At 40.1% G+C, this 23204-nt stretch overlaps 1 protein-coding gene across 1 annotated transcript in view; it reads right to left on the reverse strand.

Annotated features, from left to right (window-relative positions):
* usp43a (ubiquitin specific peptidase 43a) overlaps window positions 1-23204 on the reverse strand; it is a 484729-nt gene that overhangs the window by 287056 nt on the left and 174469 nt on the right. The window contains exon 4 of the mRNA XM_063074321.1: window positions 1729-1821. Coding sequence (XP_062930391.1) covers window positions 1729-1821 — 93 coding nt within the window. The remainder of the gene's footprint in view (window positions 1-1728; window positions 1822-23204) is intronic.

Consider the following 23204-nt stretch of genomic DNA (forward strand, 5'->3'; position numbering starts at 1 on the left):
TTTGTCACCACCTTTGATTCAACCAAGAACGGTAGCGTGTGAGCAGAGCAGGGGACTACGTACACAGCCCTGTGCTGCACCTGCACCGATGGTGAAAAGGAGGAGATCTGCCAAGCTGTATTAACTGAAGTCTGCTAGTGAGTCTGCTAGTTTGCAATTGACATTAATGAATGAGTACATGCCCTTGTGAAAATTTTCATTGCAATTATAAAGAAAATCAGGAATTTATTCAGTGTACTGACCAAACCATTAAAGCAAATTAACTAGAGTTTTATCTCAAAAGCACCATTGTGCACAAATGCACAGCCATCTCTGCTAGTACATGTGTGAGTTAACCAATGTCAATCACCTTGGACATTCCAGGAATCTAAAAGACACTAAAGAAATTAAAAGCTCTTTATATTCTGGATATTAGGAAGATCTAGTGGCTCGATCAAAAATGAAAATTTCAAATTGCATATAAACATGTCAATACTGCTTCCTCATTATCCACCGATTTCCTATCAGCAGATCTGCACCTTGTGAGGTTGGTGATGTCAAAGAAACATACCTATACACACGCACACATTAAGGGACAATAATTGTCTCTATATACCCAGTGGCCACTTACCAGTTACAAGCGGTAACTAATACAGTGAGCACTGAGAGTATTCTGGATGTTCATGGTCTTCTGCAGCTGTAGACTATCCACATCAAGGTTCAACATGTTATGCACTCAAGAATGCATAGCACTGTTGTAACACATGGTTATTCGAGCTGTTGTTGCCTTCCTGTCAGCTTGAACCAGTCTGGCTGTTCTCCGCTGACCTCTCTCATTAACAAGGCGTTTTTGCACAGAACTGCTGCTCAATGGATGTTTTTTCCTTTGTTTTTGCACCATTCTCTGTAAACTCTGGAGACGTTGTATGCGAAAATCCCAGGAGATCAGCAGTTTTTCAGATACTCAAATCACCTTGTCTGACACCAACAATCACTCCACTGTCAAAGTCACTTAGATCACATTTCTTCCCCATTCTGATGTTTGGCCTGAACAACAAATGAACCTCTTGAAAATGACTGCATGTTTTTATGCATTGAGTGGCTGCCATATGGTCGGCTGATTGGATATGTGCATTAGCGAGCAGGTGCATAGGTGTGCCTAATAAAGCAGCCACTGACTGGAAATTGTGGTCAGTTTTCAGACTGTCAAAGGTTTCTTTGCTTGTTTGAAGCAGCCTTTCCTTAATCAGATTCGCCGTGCGATTTCAAAACCTCAATGGTTTGCATCAACACATTCAATGGAAGTAACATCACTAATATTCTTTCCTTTTATATATTTAAACATTTTAGTGTTTAATAATGCATTTTAATTCTCAGTGAATATTATAATGTTTATTTAGTGGTTATATTGGGTATAAAGGTGGTATCTGCTTTATGTATATCAAAAATTTAAAGCATACAAAATTGGTAAGGTACAGCATCAGGCTGATGCACACTAAGAAATTCCCCTTTGCTAGATAAACATAGGACAATGCCAGCTACTTCAGTAATAATGAATGCAAAATTTCTCTTCTATATAAGCAAGCACAGCATCGTTTTCCCTATAAGCAGACAATAAGAACATGAGGCCATTACCAGATATAAAAAACTAAAACAAAACTATATAGATTTTGTCCTTCTCATCTAAAACAGACTAAAAATAGTCACAGTAAAAAGTAACTGCATTATAAATAGTGTCAGTAAATGTACCTGGTCTGGCGTAGGGGGATGGGCAAGGAGATGCACAAAAAGGGGTCAAAGGTGTTGCTCTGTTTAAGGCAGTGAGGGCAGGTTAAAGATGACCTGAAGGAGAAAAAAAGCGAACAAGTTAATAGAAAAGTTAAATGCTCACAATATACATAACAAGAAATGTGACAGCTCATAACCATCTTACAGAATCATTATTGCACTATATTGATTTGTACATACTCAGCAACAACATCAATTAACAAAGACAGATTTTACCTTGGTAATGTGTTGAAGAACAAAAATCTATAAAGCTTCAGCATTACATCTTTGCTTTTATATTCCAGTCCTGTATTCAGGAGGAGTAGAATGTAAAAACAAAGAATTTATGCTGAGACTTTATAAGACATTGTTCAGACCACATTTAGAGATCTGTGAGCAGTTTTGGGCTCAATGTCTGAGGAAGGATATGCTGGCACTGGAGAGAATCTGGAGGAGATTTACAAGAATGAGGTTGGGAATGAAAGGGTTAATGTCTGATGAGCATTTGATGGCTCTGGGCCTGTACTTGCCTGAGTTTAAAAGAATGAGAGGGATCTCACTGTACTCAACTGAACATAGAAAAGCCGAGATGGAGTGGACAAGGAAAGGATGTTTCTAATAGAGGGAGAGTCTAGGAACAGAAGGCACAAGCTCAAAATAGATGAATATCCCTTTAGAACAGAGATGAGCAGGAACTTCTTTAGTTAGAGAGTGAATCTGTGGAATTAATTGCCACAGAGAACTGTAGAGACCAAGATATTGGTTATATTTAGCAGGTTCTTGACTAGTAAAGGTGTCAACTGTTACATGGAGGAGAAAGGAAAATAGGGTTGAGAGAAAAAATAAATCACCCATGTTCAAATGGCAAAGTATGGCTTAATTCTGCTCCAATTTCTTACGGTCTTATAAGGTGGTTGTACTGTATCCAAAAATAGTTGATGCAAAACAGGGGTAAACACCATAGATGAAGGGAGCTAGTTACCTTTGGAGACACTTAAAAAAGGTTCCCTAATGATTAGCTATTGGCCCTTCCCTCAACATGATTATTTTGGAGACTTCTCATTTAGTCAACTGCTGTCATATCTGTACCCTTGATGCCAGTAATCTGCCTAGGTTTCAGGATATCTGGACATAATTATTTTGACAATCTAACACCAGACCTGACTGAAACACGTCAAGCGATATCTGGCCCTAAGTATCTTGAATAACTGCCTACTATCCCAGATCAGAGGTGGTGCAGAGGACGTTTACCAGGTTGATTCCAGAGGTGAGGGGGTTAGACTATGAGCAGAGATCGAGTCACCTGGGACTGTACTTGCTGGAACTCAGAAGAATGAGAGAAGATCTGAAAGAAATATATAAAATTATGAAAGGGATAGATAAGATAGAGGCAGGAAAGTTGGTTCCACTGGTAGGTGAGACTAGAAGTAGGGGACATTGTCTCAAAATTCAGAGGAGTAGATTTAGGACAGAGATAAGGAGGAACTGCTTTTCCCAGAGAGTGGTGAATCTTTGAAATTCTCTGCTCAATGAAGCAGTAGAGGCTACCTCAATAAATATATTTAAGATAAGGTTGGATAGAGGAATTAAGGGTTATGGGGAAAAGGCAGGGTAAGTGGAGATGAGTCCATGGCTAGATCAGCCATGATCTTATTGAATAGCAGAGCAGGCTCGACAGGCCAGATGGCCTCCTCCTGTTCCTATTTCTTATGTTTTTATCTTGAAACATAGAAAACCTACAGCACAATACAGGCCCTTCGGGCCAAAAAGCTGTGCCAAACACATCCTTACTTTAGAAATTACAGTACATAGGGTTACCCATAGCCCTCTATTTTTCTGAGTTCCATGTAGTGTCCAGGAGTCTCTTAAAAGACCCTATTGTATCCGCCTCCACCACCATCGCCGGCAACCCACTCACCACTCTCTGCGTAAAGAACTTACCCATGATATTTCCTCTGTACCTACTTCCGAGCACCTTAAAGCTGTGCCCCCTCATGTTAGCCATTTCAGCCCAGGGAAAAAGCCTCTGACTATCCACACGATCAATGCCTCTCATCAACTTATACACCTCTATCAGGTCACCTCTCATCTTCCGTCACACCAAAGAAAAAAGGCCAAGTTTATTCAACTTATTCTCACAAGGCATGCTCCCCTATCGAGGCAACAGCCTTGTAAATCTCCTCTGCACCCTTTCTATAGCTTCCACATCCTTCCTATAGTGAGGCAACCAGAACTGAGCACAGTACTCCAAGTGGGGTCTGACCAGGGTCCTATATATGTTAACATCTAGCTTCTTTTGTCATGATCAAGAATTTTTAATCACCTCTTTTTTACAACTGCATCAGTTAATTTATTTAAGATATATCCCCAGAATGGATTTGTATGGAACATAAACAATGAGAACAACATCTGCAGAGAGTAAAAGCTAATTACATTACATTCAATCACAAACGAGAAAATCTGCAGATGCTGGAAATCTGAGCAGCACACACAAAATACTGGAGGAATTCAGCAGGTCAGGCAGCATCTGTGGAAGAGGGTACAGACAACATTTCGGGCCAAGACCCTTCATCATTATGTTCAGTACTTTGTAACTAAAAACTCAAGTCAACTGTGAAGTAAATGAGTTACCAGATCATCATAGCTTATTGCTATGCAAACAGAGAGATATATTCTTGAAAAGAAGGATGACTGAGGATAAGAAGTAAATGAGAGACAGATAAATTTTGATAGCTGCATCAAAGATCCATGGCAGATGAATGGACCATAAGGTCTCTGTAGTACCAATCTATTTCAAGCGGGGTCCTAATATGACTGGCGGATGGTGATCACCTAAATAGAACATACTTTGCCAACATGCATTCAGATGCAGGCTATTCCCTTAGAAACGGAGTTTATAACATGCAAGTTCCCACTTAGCAATCATAGTTTAGTTCTATTTTTAATTAGGTCTTGTACGAATCTTTAAGATGTAAATCTCCTACGTCTATTATGTGTGTTTGTCTGGAAAATCAAGAAGTGCTTCTCCAACATCCATATTTTGACTTGCTGTCTAACATATTGATTCCCCTCTTTGAAATGCCTTTGGATATATTAAAGACTGTATATTGATGAATGCAATTATTGGTCAATTTGCTAAAGTGGTTCCATCTGCCACAAACAAACCCATTAAGCAGTAGGTTGATGTACAAGGGGTGATTGATATGTTCGTGGCCTAGGGTAGAAGGAGTCAATTTTAGAAAACCTAGCACACTTATTTTTCAACATAGTCCCCTCCTACATTTACACACTTAGTCCAGCGGTCGTGGAGTATACAGATCTTGGACCTCCAGAAAGTGTCCACAGCAGGGGTGATTGATAAGTTTGTGGCCTAAGGTAGAAGGAGATGAGTTATACAGCTCTCGTTACATGCACATGCAGTTTAACTCTTTGAGTGATTATGGAGAAAGTTTGAAGTTAATAACTCATCTCCTTCTACCTTAGGCCACAAACTTATCAATCACCTGGAATGAGTTATTCACTTCACACTTTCTGCATAATCACTCCAAGAGTTGAAATACATGTGAATGTAATAAGAGCTGTATAACTCATCTCCTTCTACCTTAGGCTACGAACTTATCAATCACCCCTGCTGTCAGCACTTTCTGGAGGTCCAAGATCTGTACGCTCCACGACCACTGGACTAGGTGTTTAAATGTAGAAGGGGACTAGTTTGAAAAATAAATGTGCTAGGTTTTCTAAAATGGACTCCTTCTACCTTAGGCCACAAACCTATCAATTACCCCTCGTAAGTCTCATCAGACCCCCTCTATACATTTAAGCCTGAAGCTTATTCAGGGTATAAACAGCAGATCAACAAATCTATATACTAGCTCCATTTTCTTCACAATGATCACTTTTAGCATACAAACAGTAAATGTGTGATTCAATTTAATGCATTATTTTGAATCCCCTAAACCCAAAGCTTTAAAGAACTTAAAGGAGCACTTAATTCCTGGGAAATTTCAATACATGTAATGCAATGACCATCTCCAAAAGCATTGCAGAGTGGAAGATCTTGATACAGTGCTGAAAAATTCAAACCTTATTACAAATCTGTCAGCTTCCTTATAGTGTTGAGGCCGACAGTTAGATTACAATGGTACATTAAGGCATGTCACAACTAATGACACATGCCTCTTTATAGCCAATTCTCAAGTGGGTAGTTCAGAAAATCTGGTTGAGTCACGTTTTGCACAAAGTGGTTCATATAATCTTTACTGTCATAACATCGTTTCACTGAGGAGTTCTGAAAAGAAGCAGCATAGAACGAGAAATAATTATACTACATTTCTCCAAAATAGAATATCAAATTTGGTATACAATTAAAAAAAGCAGTCACACAGCATTCAATGACTGGTGTACATAGTGACTTGCCTGTGCTGAAAATGAAAGCAGCAGATTTGCTACTATTGTTTTTTTTTGTGTCAGAGCTGTACAAACTGTTTCCAAAAACCAAAAGCTACACAGTTTGGCATACACAAAATTAAGTTTCTTGTGCTGGCTTTGCACGTCTAATGCAAAGATCTAGATCTTGTCAAAGAGAAAAAAATAATGTGGTGGATGTGAGAAACAGACATCGCAGGTGAAGGAAGTCAATATCAATGGAACATGAAACAACTGTTTTTTCTGCAACACAAGTTAAGCCATGTTGATATGCTGAATGGTTCAATCTGCTTATGTCAAAATGTCCCTTCCTCAGTCACTGCACTGTAAACACCCTAAACCACTTTTTCTAATGCAGCTTCCATTATAAATGTATGCCGGTATTTATGTACATTTTACTCCATATCCATACTTCTATCATAATTTTATATATCTTACTTCTTTATAATAGTAGAATAATGTTGTTTTCATTGCAAATCGTGCCAACACACCACAGCAAATTCCAAATACATGTTAATGCATATGGTAAATAAAGTTGATCCAAATTGATCTTCAGCAGACCCAGGTGCCAATATCTCATGGCAAGTTTGTATGCATCTTTGCTTTGGGAGCTACAAGTCAATTGTAAGAAATAGCTCTGCAAAAAGGTAAATTTGAAATCTGAATTGTTGACTCCAAATTTGTCAAGTAAACTATAAAATTGCAATATTTATTCAAGTTTAATGCCTTCGTTATATGGCAGCAAATGTTCCAATCATTATAACTGATGCTGTACTGGTTCACAAATCAGATCATTTCAATTTTTGGCCACTAATTTTGCATTTAGGTTTTTACCCTCAGCCGAGTGGTATTAGAAATACTGCACTCAACATAATGTTGGAGACAGATTCATGGCCACAAGTTTAAGTACTCAGAACAGCAACTCTGACTAAATACTTCATTACTGATAACTTGGATAGTGAGCTTTATTTTACACTAATTAACACCATGAGACAGCCAAATTAAATAAATTTCCAGTTTCAAATTGCCGTAAAAAATAGCAATGAAGTTCACTGCCAAACAAGAGTGCATAGACCCAATCTTACCTGTCTCATATTAAGGTGCCTTTAATAACATGAAAATAACAGTTGTTGTAGAAATCGTCTTAAGTTAACTGCACCCTAATTCTAAAATCATAATTAAGTATTTTAGGATCTGTATTTCTGAAAGCCAGTTCCCAGCATTTCTGCTGTCAAATGTAGTTTCATTAAAATGCTGGAGGGCAAGCAGTTTCAAAATCCAACAAATGGAATTGGATTTAACGGCCTAATGCCGGAAACCAGCCTGAAAACTAACACAATGCAACTAAAAGAAAAACAATAAGGAGAGAAAAGATAAACCAAGGTAAAAATATGAGAAAATTTGCAGATGCTGGAACTCAGTGGGTCAGGCAGCATCTATGGAAGAGAGTGAACAGTCGACACTTCGAACCAAGACCGTTCATCAGGACTGTAAAGTATGAAGGTAAGGGTAGTCAATAATATAAAAGTGAATACTAAAAGATTTTTCAGATATATAAAAAGTAAAAGAGAGGAAATATCAGACTGTTGGAAAATGACAAGGGAGAGGTAGTAATGAGCGACAAAGAAATTGTGGACAAACTTAATAAGTATTTTGCATCAGACTCCAGTGTGGAAGACACCAGCAGTATGCCTAGAAATTAGATATTGGCAAGGGGCAAAAGTGAGTGCAGTTGCTATTACTAAGGAGAAGGTTCTTGGGAAGCTGAAAGGTCTGAATCTAGATAAGTCACCTGGACTGGAAGAAGTACATCCTAATGTTCTAAAAGAGATTGCAGAGGCATTAGTAGTGTTCTTTCAAGCACCACTCGATTCTGGAATTCTTCTAGAGGAATGGAAAATTGCAAATGTCAATCCACTCTTTAAGAAGGGAGGAAGGCAAATGAAAGGAAATTATTGGCCAATTAATCTGACTGCAGTGGTTGAGACAATGGGACAATGTTAGGGTCCATTATTAAGGATGCGGTTTCAGGATACTTGAGACACATTATAAAATAGTCTGAAGTCAGCATGGTTTCCTTAAAGTGAAATCTTGTCTGAAAATCAGTTGGAATTATTTGAAAAAATAACAGGCAGGATAGAGAAAGGAGAGTCAGTGGGTGCTATTTAATTTGGTTTTCAGAAGGCCTTTCACAAGGTGCCGTACATGAGGTTGCTTAGCAGCCCATGGTATGACAGGAAAGATACTAGCATGGATAGAAGACTGGCTGACTGGCAAGGAGGCAAGGATTGGGAATAAAGGGGCCTTTTCTGGTTGGTTGCTGGTAATCAGGGGTCGGTGTTGTGACTGCTTCTTTTCATGTTATATGTCAATGATTTGGATGATGGAATTGATGACTTTGTTGCCAAGTTTGTGGACAAAACAAAGGTAGCTGGAGGGGCAGGTAGTGTTGAGGAAGTAGGAAGTCTGCAGAAAGACCCAGACAGATTAGGAGAATGGACAAAAGCAGTGGCAGATGAAATATGGTGCAAAATGCACAAGCATCTGGAGGAAATGAATTTTAAAAATCAACATTTTGGGCCGAGACACTTCAGCAGGACTAGAAAGGTAAGGGAAATAAGCCAGAATGAGAAAGTGGGGGACAGGGAAGGGGAGGAGGACAAGACAAGGGTTCCCAACCATTTTTATGCCATGGACTAATACCACGAGGCAAGGGATCTGTGGATCCCAGGCTGGGAACCCCTGAGCTAGAAAGTGATAGGTGAAGCAAGGTGGGTGGGGGAGGGGGGTGATGCAAGGAGCTGGAGGTGACAATTGGAAAAGGGAAAAGGCTGGAGAAGGAGGAATCTGGTAGGAGCGGAGAGTGGATCATGGGAGAAAGGGAAGGAGGAAGGGCACGTGGGAGGGTGGGGTGAGGAGAAGTAAGAGGCCAGGGTGGAGAAATGAAGAAGAGGGAAGTGTTGGGGGCAGGGGGGAGAATAACAAGAGTTTGGAGAAATTGATGTTCATGCTATCAGGTTGGAGGCTACCTGGATGAAATATGAGCTTTAACTCCTCCAACACTGGCAGAAGAGAAGGCCACGGACTGACATGCCGGAACGTGAATGGGGATAGGGATTGAAATGGTTCCAGTTTTGGTGGATAGAGCTGAGGTGCTTGACAAAGCGGTCCGCCAATCTTCGTTGGGTCTGAGCAACATAGAGGAGCAACGGATACAGCAGACGGCCCCAACAGATTTGCATGTGAAGTACTGCTTCACCTAGAAGGACTGTTTAGGCCCTGAGGGAGGAGGTGAATGGGCATATGCAGAATCAGGTGTTTCTCTATACTACAAAACAAGTTGTGAGGATTGGCCAAATGCCCGCAAAATGAAATTTTTTTGATCTGTAAAATATTGAGACAACTGTAACCTTTCCTTATCAATGTTAGTTTTACTTTGTCTTGTTAAGTTTCTCCAGTTACACCTGCATGCACCTGTAACAAAAATGTCCTACGTGTGCAGTTTTATCAATGTTGTAAATCTGGTTGACACTGCATTCTTCCTCTACACCCAAGCTGCTTAAGCAACAATACACAGGGTGTTAAGGATCTCAGCAGGTCAGGCAGTATCTACAGAGGGAAACAGATAGTCAATGTTTCAGGTCTAGGTCCTTCATTTGAACTGCCGAAGGGGGAACAAATGCTTAAAAAAATACTATTATCAATTTATCTCATTCCTCTGTAAAGAGTAATTTTTTCAATAATAATTCTCGACACCAGCAGCCCAGGCACATACTTAAGTGAGTTATGGAATTCCCAAGCAGAACTTACAACACAGTAAAAGGACTTACGGCCTAACTGTTCTACATTGTTTACTATCTGACTTACATGGTGCAATCCAGGTTTCGTGGGTCTATTGCTCTCTCAGATCATCTTATTCCTTTATCAGTTAACCAGTTAAAATGGTATCAGTTAAGAGTAGGTTCTGTTATTGGTGGAGGAACAAGTCACAGGCTATAGAATTCAAACTTCAAAATGGAATTTACTGCCTTTCGGTCCTGTGTGAAAAGTTTATTCTATCTGTTTATCCTGAACAAGAATCCTTGAGTGAAGTTTTACTTAGTTCTCCTTCATCCCCTCCAGAATAACTACAGTCTTCCAGTTCTAGCCTCTAGATCAAATCCAAATTTATTTCTTCTACGATTGACAACAGTGGCTGCAGTAGTTAAGGAACTAATTTCTTCAATTCCCTATGCAAATCTGTCACTTTTTGAATTTTCTTCAAAATCTCTGTCCTTGGGCAAGCCAGAAGTCCATGAGCCAGATCTCACTGGGGGATCAGAGGTGGACAGAGTCAGCGACTTTAAATTCCTCAGTGTTATCAATTCAGATGATCTGTCCTGGTCCAGCATACAAGTGCCATTGCAAAGAAAACATGGCAACTCCTCTGATTTCTCAGAAGTTTGCAAAGATTCAGCATGTCATCTAAAACTTTGACAAACTTCTATAGATATGTGTCGGGAGTATATTGACCGGTTACATCATGGCTCGGTATGGAAACACCAACTCCCTTGAAGGGAAAAGCCTATAAGAAGAAGTGGATACACCCAGTCCATCACAGGTAAAATCCTCCCTACCACTGAGCACATTCACATGGAGTGCCATCACAGGGAAGGAGCATGCACCATCATGGACCCTCACTATCCAGGCTGTCTCACTGCTACCATCAGGTTAGAAGGTACAGGAGCATCAGGACCCACACCACCAGGTTCAGGAACAGTTATTACCCTTCAACCAGAGGGGACAACTTCACTCACCCCATCACAGAATTGTACCCACATCCTATGGACTCATTTTCATGGACTCTTCAACTCATGTTCTTGATATTTATTGCATATTATTATTATTTTCATTTATTTTTTCTCAGTTCAAGCTGGTAAAATCTGAGGAACAAACAGAGCTAACGAGGCTATTATTATTATTTCTATTTTTTTTATTTTTGTGTTTGACGTTTGTTGTCTTACGCATGTTGATAATTTGTCCTGTTGGGTGGTCTTTCATTGATTCTATTGTGTTTCTTGTATCTAATATGAATGTCTGCAATAAAATGAATCTCAGGGTTGTATATGGTGACATACAGTTTGTATTTGTATTTGATAATAAATTTACTTTGAACTTTGAACTTTTTGGTCACCTGCATTTTCTTCCAAGCTGGCTCAATGCCAATAGTTTTAATTTCAAGTGACTTCAGATGCTCTGCTACATAAAAGGTGATGTATAAGTTCAAAGGTAATTGTTATTTCCTAAAATGGCTTAAGTTAACAGAACAATTGTGCTTTCTGTGCAGCTTCACCTGAACATGTTTACGACAATAGACACAGAGTTGGAATTTTTTGCCAGTAGTTTGCAGTTCTGCCCAATCGGAAGAGTTCAGCCCAGACATTCTGAGGTCTGTGTAGGCTATTTTCCACCTTCCTCAAGTATTCAATAGCTACCTTGCTGCTTTCTTAACAGGCAAGATACACTACAAAGCAGCACTGCAGCTACTGGATGAATGTTCCAACACATTAGTTTATTGAAATTCAACATCGCAGATCAATAGCTGAGTAACAGGCACTTCATAGAATAACAAACATTGTGTCAACTCCCAACATAACTCAAGTACATCAATGGTAGCCTTTATTTCGCTGAGATTGATTGATAGCACACTGCTTGACAGGCATTGCGGAGAACAAACAGATTTTCTAAGTCATTAAAATAGATTGTTTAATCTTAATGCAATTTAATTAATCAACTGGAGTGATCATTCATTCATCAAATTTCATTCACTGAAACTTACAGCATGTTGCTGGTAGACTGTCAACTAATTTCAATCCCCCCGAGATGTTACAATTAACTACTAAATCTCTTGCATTACTAGTGGCCAGAAGCCAGTATCCACACATTCTCAGGGTGATTAATTATTGTGTGAAGCTCAGCCTACCTCTTCAGTTATGTCCCATTCATTAAAATATCCTTCACTAAAACTGATTATAAAAGGTGTAAATTACTCCTGAAGCATTTAATTACTCAACTGCAAATAAAGCAAAGACAATCATTTCAAAACTGAAACAGTAGAATTTACATTCTACTGAGGAGTCACATCAGGGTTTGATTGTACCGGTGACAAACCAATGGACAGCTTGATTGGGAGATGAATGAGTAACTCCACCGTCAATCAAGCTCGCTGACTGAGAATTATTTTGTGCACACAGTTTATATGCAACTGTCCTTTGTGCTGCATTTTTCCCTGAGAAATGCCATGCTTTTAATGGAACACACAAAAACAGGACCAATGAAGGGTCTTGGTCCGAAATGTCAACTGCTTACTCTTTTCCATAGATGCTGCCTGGCCTGCTGAGTTCCTCCAGCATGTTGTTTGTGTTGCTTGATTTTCCCACACCTGCAGATTTTCTCTTGTTTATGCTTCTACTGGACAAAGTTCTGGTAGTTTGATTTTTCAACAGACTTGTTTTCTTGCTCTCATTGTTATTATCGGGAAAGAGGTACAGAAGCCTGAAGGCACACACTCAACGATTCAGGAACAACTTATTTCCCTCTGCCATCCAATTTCTAAATGGACACTGAATCCATGAACAATACCTCACTATTTCTTTATTTTTATTTTTGCACTACTTATTTAATTTACTATTAAATAGTAATATACTTACTGTAATTCACATTTGTCTATTGTTATGTATTGCATTGTACTGCTGCTGCAAAGGCATCAAATTTCAAGATATATGCTGGTGATATTAAGCCTGATTCTGATATCAACTGAGAAAATTACTTTGCTCACTGCAGGAGTTTGAGGTGAGTGAATGTTGGTGACAATGCTACGTTTATTGTTCTGAACTGAGAAAACAATTTAGAGTCAACCACAACGGAGGGCCTCGAGGAAGATGAAGAAGACCTTCCTTCCTCAAGGTCATCAAAAAACCTGAAGGGATTTTATACTGAGCAAACAGTTCTGTGGTTACCATTATTGACACTGTCCAGATGTTTTAATGTAGATACATTTATTTGTATAACTGCACAGTTGCAATGATGGGATTCAAACCCTTCTATCTGGACCAATGGCCAAGAACAGCAGCTACAATATTGTCTCTAGGCAAGACATAATGGGCACAGATTGCCCTGCTTATAGGACAAGGCAGCACAAGAACTTTATTTGTAGAGGGCCAAATGGAAGAGGAAAGCCGCCTTCATGAAATGGATTTCACCATCAAAATCGGTTTGTCTGACATTTTTGCAGAAATTAATAAGTACCCTGTGACCTTCACCTCCTTCTACACTGAATAATCGTGCTATAGTCATCAGTGCAATGCCTAACTCTTGAACCTATGGATGAGACCCAGGGAACTTGTGAAAATCCCAAAAAGAAACATACTGATCCTCCTGGTGGACATAGTACCAGGATACACAGCGACACCAGCTTTGCCAAGGTGTAATTGGCAAGGAAGAAATAGTGAGCTCCTTCTCTGGGCAAAATGATTAGAACAGTCTAATCACACCCAGCAGCCTATTTTGTCAGAGAGGTAAGCACAAAACCATATGGTAAATACTCCAGGTCCTGGCAGGATCAGAATCAGAATCAGCTTTATTATCCCTTGTTAAATGATGAAAATGTGTTGGTTTGCAGCAGCAGTACAGTGTGCAGGCATAAAACACTACAAATTACAAAATAAATAAATAGTGCAGAAAAACAAAGGGATGAGTTCTTGGACCATTCAGAAATCTGATGGTGGAAGGGAAGAAGCTGTTTCTGAATTGCTGACTGTTGGTCGTCTGGCACCTGTACCGAGTCCCTGATGGTAGTAACTAAAAGAGGACATGTCCAAAATGAAGCAGGCCCTCAGGGATGGAGAACTCATTCCTGAGGCACCACCTTTTGAAAATATCCTCGACGGTGGGGAACATTGTGTGCGATGCAGCTGGCTGACTCCATAACCCTTTTCAGCTTCTAGTGATCCTGTGCATTGGAGGCTCCCTACCAGCTGGTGATGCAACTAGTGAGAATGTTCTCCACATATGTTAGTTTCTTCACCAGCCGAGCAAAAAATTACCAAGAAATCTGAAATATGACTGGATCAATCAACACCTGCAAGAAAAAAGGTCTTTGGCCAACCTGCCCACTGTGCAATACTAGCTTCAACGAAAAGCATGCCAAAATGCCTGAAAATCTGAACAATGTCCTTTATCTGAGAAAGGAAGTCAGTGAAGGACCTCACTGATGAAACTTTCCATCATCCAGAAATGCACCAATCCTGGTTAACTGAGCTAAACAAGTGCTTGAAGACAAAGGGTTCAATCCTGACACAAATCTCATGGTTGACTCCGCCAGAGTGATTCCCGCCCCCCCCCCCCACCTCCCACCTCCCAATTGGTTCTGAGACCTGCAGCAGGAACCGGGAGGATGCCACAAATCTGCCTCTACCAGATACTCTAAATGCACAGGAACTTTAAGGAAACAGTATCATCCAGGCCTACATTTCCAGAACTAAACCAATTATATTCAGATAGTTGCATTTGCAATCCTGTCATTCACATATCCAGATTTACGAAAAAGAGGTTCATTTCCAAGTTAGGAAGAGGTCATCAGGAAAGCAGTGGGGAAAAAAATTCAATATTCTTAAGCCTCCTTTGAAAAAGAATGCACCAACTCCTCAGACCCCTTGAACTGTTGCAAATGGTGAAAGTAGTATCAAGAAGCTTAAGTCTATGCAACAGGAGGACAGTAATGGAAAAAAAACTTGTACATCATCTTACAAACTATCCGTCTGCTTATTTCTTCGGGTATCACCAGGCCCATCTGTGGAAAACTTTTCAGTTCCCACAAAGGCCTCATCAGTCACCTCAGAACCCACGAGATTAGAATGAAAGCGAGTCGTTCTTGATCCCAAATCACCGCCAAAGAAGAATCAGCTGGCTGAGTAACTGAAGTAACTAAATCAAAGCAAACCACTATACCATTTGCTGGAGAAAGGACTGTGTCTCACACAGCCTGCTTCCAGCTCACTGAATGATACAGCAATAAGAATAAATCTTCTGTAGTAGAAAAAATATTTGGACCTGAACTAATATAAATTCAGCATGTTGCATCAAAATAGAACTGCAGGCATTTTACCGATATCCCACTTTTAAATAATACAATGGATTCCAGTTAATTGGGCCATTGGTTAAACAGGGCAGCTGCTTATTTGGGACAACTCTTAAAGAGAAAAAACTAATTGAGAAAATAGCTGAGGGTCCCTTTGTTTATTTGTTTATTTGAGACACTACACCAGACTGGGTCTGGAGATTGCTTCCAAACAGTTTCTAACTCATCTCAGTCATGTGCCCCTTCATGGCCGTCAGACACAAAAGCAAAAAGTTTTTAAATAGTGTCAGTTGTGTGTGTTTGTGTTAAAAATGCAGTAATTTTTTTTTGTCAATGATAGATGGGAAGAAATAAGGAATAAGATGATTCAGAACTGTTTTGCTCACTTTCGTTTTAAGCATTTAGGCTTGGAGATGCCAGAAACAGCCATGAGTGAACATGAAATAATTTCACTACTTCAACAAGTTAGACACAACAAAGAATTTGAAGGTATCGACAATCATCTTGAATGTTACATTTGATCTGGTGGAGCAATCGTCAACAGCAATGTCTGAAGGCAGTCCATTTTCTGCACTAGGTGTCTTGCGCTCATTTTGTTCATTTACATATAGAACGCAACATAATAATTCCTCCGTCAATTAGTATTAGAAACTAATACACAGTTTTATAGTACTGCAGTAGTATTGGTAGTGAATGGGAAACAGCATTGTCCTTCAGTTGTATGACTGAGATTACAAATTAACTGCACCAAGCTGAGAACACAATGACGAATATGAGAAAATTCCATAGACAGACCGCACTGTATCCTAGCATGGTTGCAGATCACCACAATAAGCTGCTGAGTGAGAGCTCCTGCATTGCTACTCTTCACAGTTAATTCAACAGAATTGCAGAATACTAATTCACATGTGGATCATCTCATCTAAGTTCCGCTCAATTCTCTTCATTGGAAATATTTTCAAAAACAATTAATCTATTATTTACAATGTATATTTCAAATTATTAGCTAACTTACACATCTTCAATACAATATAAAAGGAAACTTTTTGAAGCATATGGAGTGGACTGCATCCTAATACACAGTAAATACGTTACCCTCTGCACTGTTTCTATATGGTCAGAGCCTATTGGTGTAACAGTGGTGGTTTCAAATGTCTTTAGGCCAAATTACTGCCAATGCAATGCATATTCCTCAGAAGTACATTTTAAGTCCTCTTTGACAAAGTTTCTGACTATTTTCTGCAGCATTTTTGCCATGACACCTACAGTGTGCCTTTTTTGATAACATTATTACCATTATTAGGTGTAGCAGGGATCTTCACAGTTGTAGTTGCATTCTCCCTTTCAAACGGGCATAGAAGGCGTTGAGTTCATCTGGTAGTAAAGCATCGCTATCATTCATGCTATTGGGTTTTGCTTTGGTGGAAGTAATGTAATGTCTTGCAAGCCCTGCCAGAGTTGTTGTGTATCTGACGTCGCCTCCAACCTCATTCAAAATTGTCTCTTTGCCCTTGAAATAGCCCTCGGCAGATCATACCTGGTTTTCTGGTACAGGCCTGGATCACCAGACTTGAATGCCTTCAGCAGACGATGTACCTCCTGGTTCATCCATGGCTTTTGGTTTAGGAATGTACAGCCTTTTCTCCTTGGAGCGACAGAGGATGAGGGGTGACCTGATAGAGGTGTATAAGATGATGAGAGGCATTGATCACGTGGACAGTCAGAGGCTTTTTCCCAGGGCTGAAATGGTTGCCACAAGAGGACACAGGTTTAAGGTGCTGGGGAGTAGGTACAGAGGAGATGTCAGGGGTAAGTTTTTTACTCAGAGAGTGGTGAGTGCATGGAATGGGCTGCCAGCAACGGTGGCGGAGGCAGATACGATAGGGTCTTTTAAGGGACTTTTGGATAGGTACATGGAGCTTAGAAAAATAGCGGGCTATAATTTCCTGGTAATTTCTACGGTAGGGGTAAGTTCGGCACAACTTAGTGGGCCGAAGGGCCTGTATTGTGCTGTAGGGTTTCTATGTTTCTATTAGAAAGCATATACAGTGGATTCCAGTTAATTGGGCCATTGGTTAATAGGGGCAGTCGCTTATTTGGGACAACTTGTAAAGAACAAAATCTAATCGAGAAAATAGTCAAGATTCCCTTCGCTGACTTGATATACTATACAATTTAATTAGGACAGGAGACTGTTGCCGAACAGTTTCTAACTAGCATCAATCATCTGCACTTGCGTGGCCGTTGAAAACCACTTTCTACTTAGAGTGAACAGTTTTTGAATAGTGCCAGTTCCGTGTGTTTGTGTTCAAAAAGCAGTGATTTTTCTCACTGATATTTGGTGAGAAATAATCAGGAAGGCAATTCAGAACAGTTTTGCTTCCTGCGGTTTCAAGCATTCGGACCTGGAGATGCCAGAATCTAAAGGTATTGAAAGTTACAATGAAAATGAAGATTGGTAGGATGCAATCATCTAAAGTATTGTATGAAGGTAGTCCATTATCTGCACTAGGTGTCTGTACTGATTTTGTTCATTTACAGTCAAATAAAAGAATACAGCAGCGTTCACTGTACACTGGATGAATTCCTCCATTGATAACCATGAGGAACTACAGTTTTATAGTACTGAGTAAGTACTGTAATAATCTTAGAGTTCTAATTTGTTTTGCGTGTGTTCCCCATGCAAGGCTCCTTCAGAAAGTAAGGAGGCATGGGATCCAAGGAGACCTTGCTTTGTGGATCTAGAATTGAAGACACAGGGTGGCTATAGATGGTTCGTATTCTATATGGAAGTCTATATGGGATCTGTTCTAGGACCCCTCCTCTTTGTGATTCTTATAAATGACCTGGATGAAAAAGTAGAAGTGTGGATTAGTAAGTTCGCTGATGACACAAAGATTGGGGGTGTTGTGGATAGTCTGGAGGGTTGTCAAAGCTTACAGCGGGACATCGATAGGATGCAGAACTGGGCTGAGAAGTGGCAGATCGACTTCAACCCAGGAAATTAAGAAGTGGTTCATTTTGGTAGGTCAAATTTGAAGACAGTATACAATATTAATGGTAAGACTCTTACTCTTGGCAGTGTGGACGATCTGAGAGAATTTGGGGTCCATGTCCATAGGACACTCAAAGCTGCTGCACAGGTTGACAGTGTTGTTAAAAAGGTGTATGGTGTGTTGGCATTCATCAACCATGGGATTAAGTTCAAGAGCAGTAAGGTAATGTTACAGCTATATAAGACCTTAGTCAGACCCCACTTGGAGTACTGTGTTCAGTTCTGGTCACCTCACTAAAGTAAGGATGTGGATACTATTGAGAGAGTGCAGAGAAGAGTTACAAGATGTTGCCTGGTTTGGAGGGAGTACCTTTCGAGAATAGGTTGAGTGAACTTGGCTTTTTCTTCTTGGAGCGACTGAGGATGAGAGGTGACCCGAAAGAGGTGTATAAGATGATGAGGGGCAGAGGGTTTTTCCCACGGCTGAAAGGGCTAACATGAGGGGGCATAGTTTTAAGGTACTTGGAAATAGGTACAGAGGGGATGCAGGGTTAAGTTTTTCACACAGATAGTGGTGTGTGTGTGGAATACACTGCCGGTGGCAGTGGTGGAAGCAGATACAATAGGGTCTTTTAAGAGCCTCTCAGATAGGTATATGCTTAGTAAAATAGAGGGCTATTCAGTAGGGAAATTCTAGGCAGTTTCTAGAGTAGGTTACATGGTCAGCACAATATTATGGGCCAAAGGCCCTATAATGTGCTGTAGATTTCTATGTTCTATGCTCTAACTTGAAAATGAGTTTAGTTATGCATAGCGAAGAAGGTTGTCAAAGATACAATAGGGTTAGGTCAGTTGGAAACTGGGGCAGAGAATTGGCAGAAGGAGTTTAATGCAGGCAAGTGAAAGGTGTTGCCTATTAGAAAGTCAAGTGTATGAAGAAAGTGCACAGTAAATGGCAGGATTTTTAGCAGCACTGATGAGATCGTGGGATGCAATACCAGAGCTCCTTGCAAGCACCAATACGAGTTGATAGGGTGGTAAAGTAGATAAATAGCATGTCTGCCCTCATTGCTTGGGGCACTGGGAGTGCACTGAGTAGAAATTCAGGAAGTTGTATTGCTGCTCTAGAATACTTTAATTTGGCCTCACTTGGAGCACTGTGCAAATGCTGGTTGCCATACTAAAGGAAGGATGTGGAGATTTCGGACAAGGTATAGAAGAGAACTATCAGGACTGGAAGAAAGCTCTTGGCCATGAAATGTTGTCTAATCATTTCACTCTACAGATATTGCTTGACCTGCTGAGTTTCTCCAGCATTTTGTGTGTGTGGCTCCCGTTTACACTAGGGAGTCTGAGACTGAGAGGCACCGTTATTTAAGTTTATAAGATGAAAGGCATAGATAGTCAAAGACTTTGTCACCAGCGCAATAAAGGTCATATACCGGAGAGAGGTTTAAGATGAGAAGGGGAAAGTTTAAAGGAGATGTGCAATGCAACAATGAGTAGGTTCCTGAAATGCACTGCCAAAGAAGGTAATAGTAACATGATAGGGATGTTTAATAAGAGGCACCGAAACCCCTTTTTACTGGACATCTCTGGAAATGTGGCTCATTAGCCCCTCGCTAACAGCCACTGGTCTCTGTAGCGAGAAACCCACCTTTCTCAAGATATACATCTTGGGTGTATATGACTTGTGTCCCGCCAAACCTGTGAGGTTGGGATGTCTCACCCATCGAAACCCCGGTTTGTGTGAATGTTGTGTGATGTACTGCCCCCTGCAATCGTCCGTCGGCAAGAAACAACAGATCGTACACTGCATACAATTATAAAGGGAATATATTTATGAATGTTAACTTAGCCAGAGAGTTACTAAAGGAAATCAAGAAAAAAACAAAAAGGGATCATGATAATTAAAGAGTCAAATGTGCACTTAAGTTGGAGCTTAGCTTGAACTTGTCTGTAACTTCACGCGCTGGACCCTCGGTCTGCGCGAAAGCACACACTACTTTCCGGATGTCGCTCAAAATCCACCTCAAACAAACGGCTCTCACGGAGAGTACTGGTCCTTCCTCTTTGAAGCCATTCATCTACACAAAGCACTTTTGTGCAACAGGGACAGCATCCTCAGCCATCTTCACTCCTGCCTTCTCCCAGCTCCCACCCAAAAAGACCTCGACCCACACCAGTGTCTCCCACGGAAACTCTCCACGAACGTTCCTAAATTGAACAACAAAGCCCTTTATCTTAGCTCAAACCCAACCAGGCTGAAGGCAGAACAGACTGCTCTTACAGAACCGCTGGAATGAAATACCTGCAGTGTACCAGGGCGTTACAGCACTTATGTAGATGAGGCAAGAAACAGAAGGGCACTGACTGTATGCAGGCAGATGGGATTAGTTTAGGTTGGCACAATGGTCAGCACAGATATCGTGGGCTGTAGGGCCTCGTCCTATACTGTACTGTTTTGTTCCAATCAATTACCTCAAACAAGATTAATCCATATTATTAATATTAGTCCATACTGGGTCAAACGGCCTAATTCTGCTTCTATGTCTTATGGTCTTAGAGGAGGGGTATTAAAAGGATCAGCTGTGATTGAATGGTGGAACAGACTCAATGGGCCAAATGGCCTAATTCTGCTCCTATGCCTTATGGTGTTATTAGCTTGTAATTTAACATGTTAAACCGCAAATGTATTGTATGAATGTGTAAAATATCCTTCTATAAATCCAGGAACATCAGTGTGAGATAAGACAGATTTTCATTTATTGTTGTGGTTAGAATCAAATGATTCATCATATGTCCATGCAGGTTAGTAACAGGATTAGATGTTAATGTCATGCTGCAGGTCAATTTAATGACAACAACAGAAGGTACTGGATCAAATTTTATCGTTATGACACAAGTGATGTACATTTTTCCATTTAAGCATCAAGATATTCAGAAGCCAAACTTGTTCATCAAGTTCCACTGTCAATTTCCCAGCCACAGCAAACCTGTAGCAGCCCTGATCTTCTGCAGGAACAGTAAACCTTGGTGAACGGCTGAGAGAAAGAACACTGAACATGATTTAAGTTACATTTTCTTGAAATATTTGAATTTGCTTTAATGTTTTGATCATTTAAAATTGTTGAAAGTGTGTTTTTCTTCCACATTGTAGTTGTTTAATCGTTTTCTCATAGTTTTTAAACGTTTCTGAATGGCTGCAACATTCACAGACATTTAGGCTGCTTGATATATTGACAGCTAGCAAAGCAAAGTGTACTGGCTTTGCCACCTGACACAGACTGATATCATTCTTCTGCCTTCCTCTTCTCTCCACTTGATGAAATTGCTTTCCACAAGGCCTTGATGCTCTGAGGAACCTCAATATTTTGAATCAGAAAGTTAACATTAGGAATCTCTGGAAAATGCTCAGGTACAGTAAGTATCTTGGTAGCAAATAAGGGCTTCTAGTATCTGGCAGCAGCAAGTATGGCCCAATCACTAAGCACCAACATAGACAGAGTTAGCATAGAAAAGGGCCCTTCAGCCAACTGATCTACACCAACCAAGATTCCCATCAAAACTGTCCCACTTGCCCATGTCTGGCCTATATCCTTCCCCTATCCATGAACCTGTCTAAGTACCTTTGAAATATTGTTTCTTATACAGCATAATAGTACTTAAGTTATGTTGGTAAGTTAATATAGATTGACTAGGATTTCCTTTGAATGACAAGTTGTCCATGCTTAAGCACGCTCCTACCTGTTAGTTCCGCACTTACCAATTACAGGTCACCTACTGGAAACTTTAACATTAAACTTGCTCTAAACCAATCAACAACTTCCTCCTTAGAACAGGACCTTCTGGAAACAAATCTCACAGAAAAGCTTTGACAACCAGCACAGACACACACCTGACCGAACTCGCTGTCAAACAACCTCATCATTTAGAAACATATTCCACACTCCATGCAGGTCTGGCAAAAGAACATATGGAAATAGGAGGTGTTGGCCCTCCACAATCACGACTGAACTGCCCTAGATCGCACCTCGTCATTCATGCCAGTTCCAAACAGCACGTAGTTCCTTGGTCTTTCAAAAGCACTAAAGACAAGTAAATCAAAGACATAATTAACAATCTAAAACCAAAAAAAGACTGCTGATATTGGAAATGTAAGATAAAGACAGAAATTACTGAAAATGTTCAGCCAGTCAGGCAGCATCTGTGGAGAAAGAAACTAACTTAGTACTTCAGGTGAATGACCCTTCATCATGACACTCCTCAAACATCATTTGATGTTTGCAGTTAGGACTTGGTATGCACTACAATATATTTCATTGATAGTTTTCAAAGAGACAGATCAAAGATTTAAGGCAAACTTGGCAAATGAGACAAACTGAATTGCTTTTCGCTTCAAATTCTAAAATCCCTCCTTCAGTGACACACTACTAACACAAACAGAAGAAATGACAAGTCCATTTGCCTTCTTGGAACTGATTTGCTACTCTATGAAATTAAGGAAGATTTTCTACTTATTGAAAATTTCCCAAATTAAACTCAAATCCTTTCATAAATATGTTTATAGTGAAGCCCCCTCACCGGGCATGTATAGAAACTTGTCTTGTTGGCTGACTCTGCTAACAGCCACTGGACTCAGTGGTGAGAAAGCCATCTTTCTCAAACAATGTACATCTAGGGTTGTTATGATTTGAGTCCCACCAAACCGGAAAATCGGGATGTTTCGACTAACGAACCCCCGATTTGAGGCAAATGCTGTGTAAATGCTGCCCATATGCAACTATCCAAGAAATAACAGATCGTCCACCATATACAATTATAAAGAATGTGTATTTACTAATTTCAGCTTAATCAAACAGTTATTAATTGGAAAAGGAAAAGAGAAAAAAAATAAAAGGTTTCATTATAGTTAAACCA

Source organism: Mobula hypostoma, chromosome 22, assembly GCF_963921235.1.
Source record: "Mobula hypostoma chromosome 22, sMobHyp1.1, whole genome shotgun sequence".
NCBI classification, from domain to species: Eukaryota; Metazoa; Chordata; class Chondrichthyes; order Myliobatiformes; family Myliobatidae; genus Mobula; species Mobula hypostoma.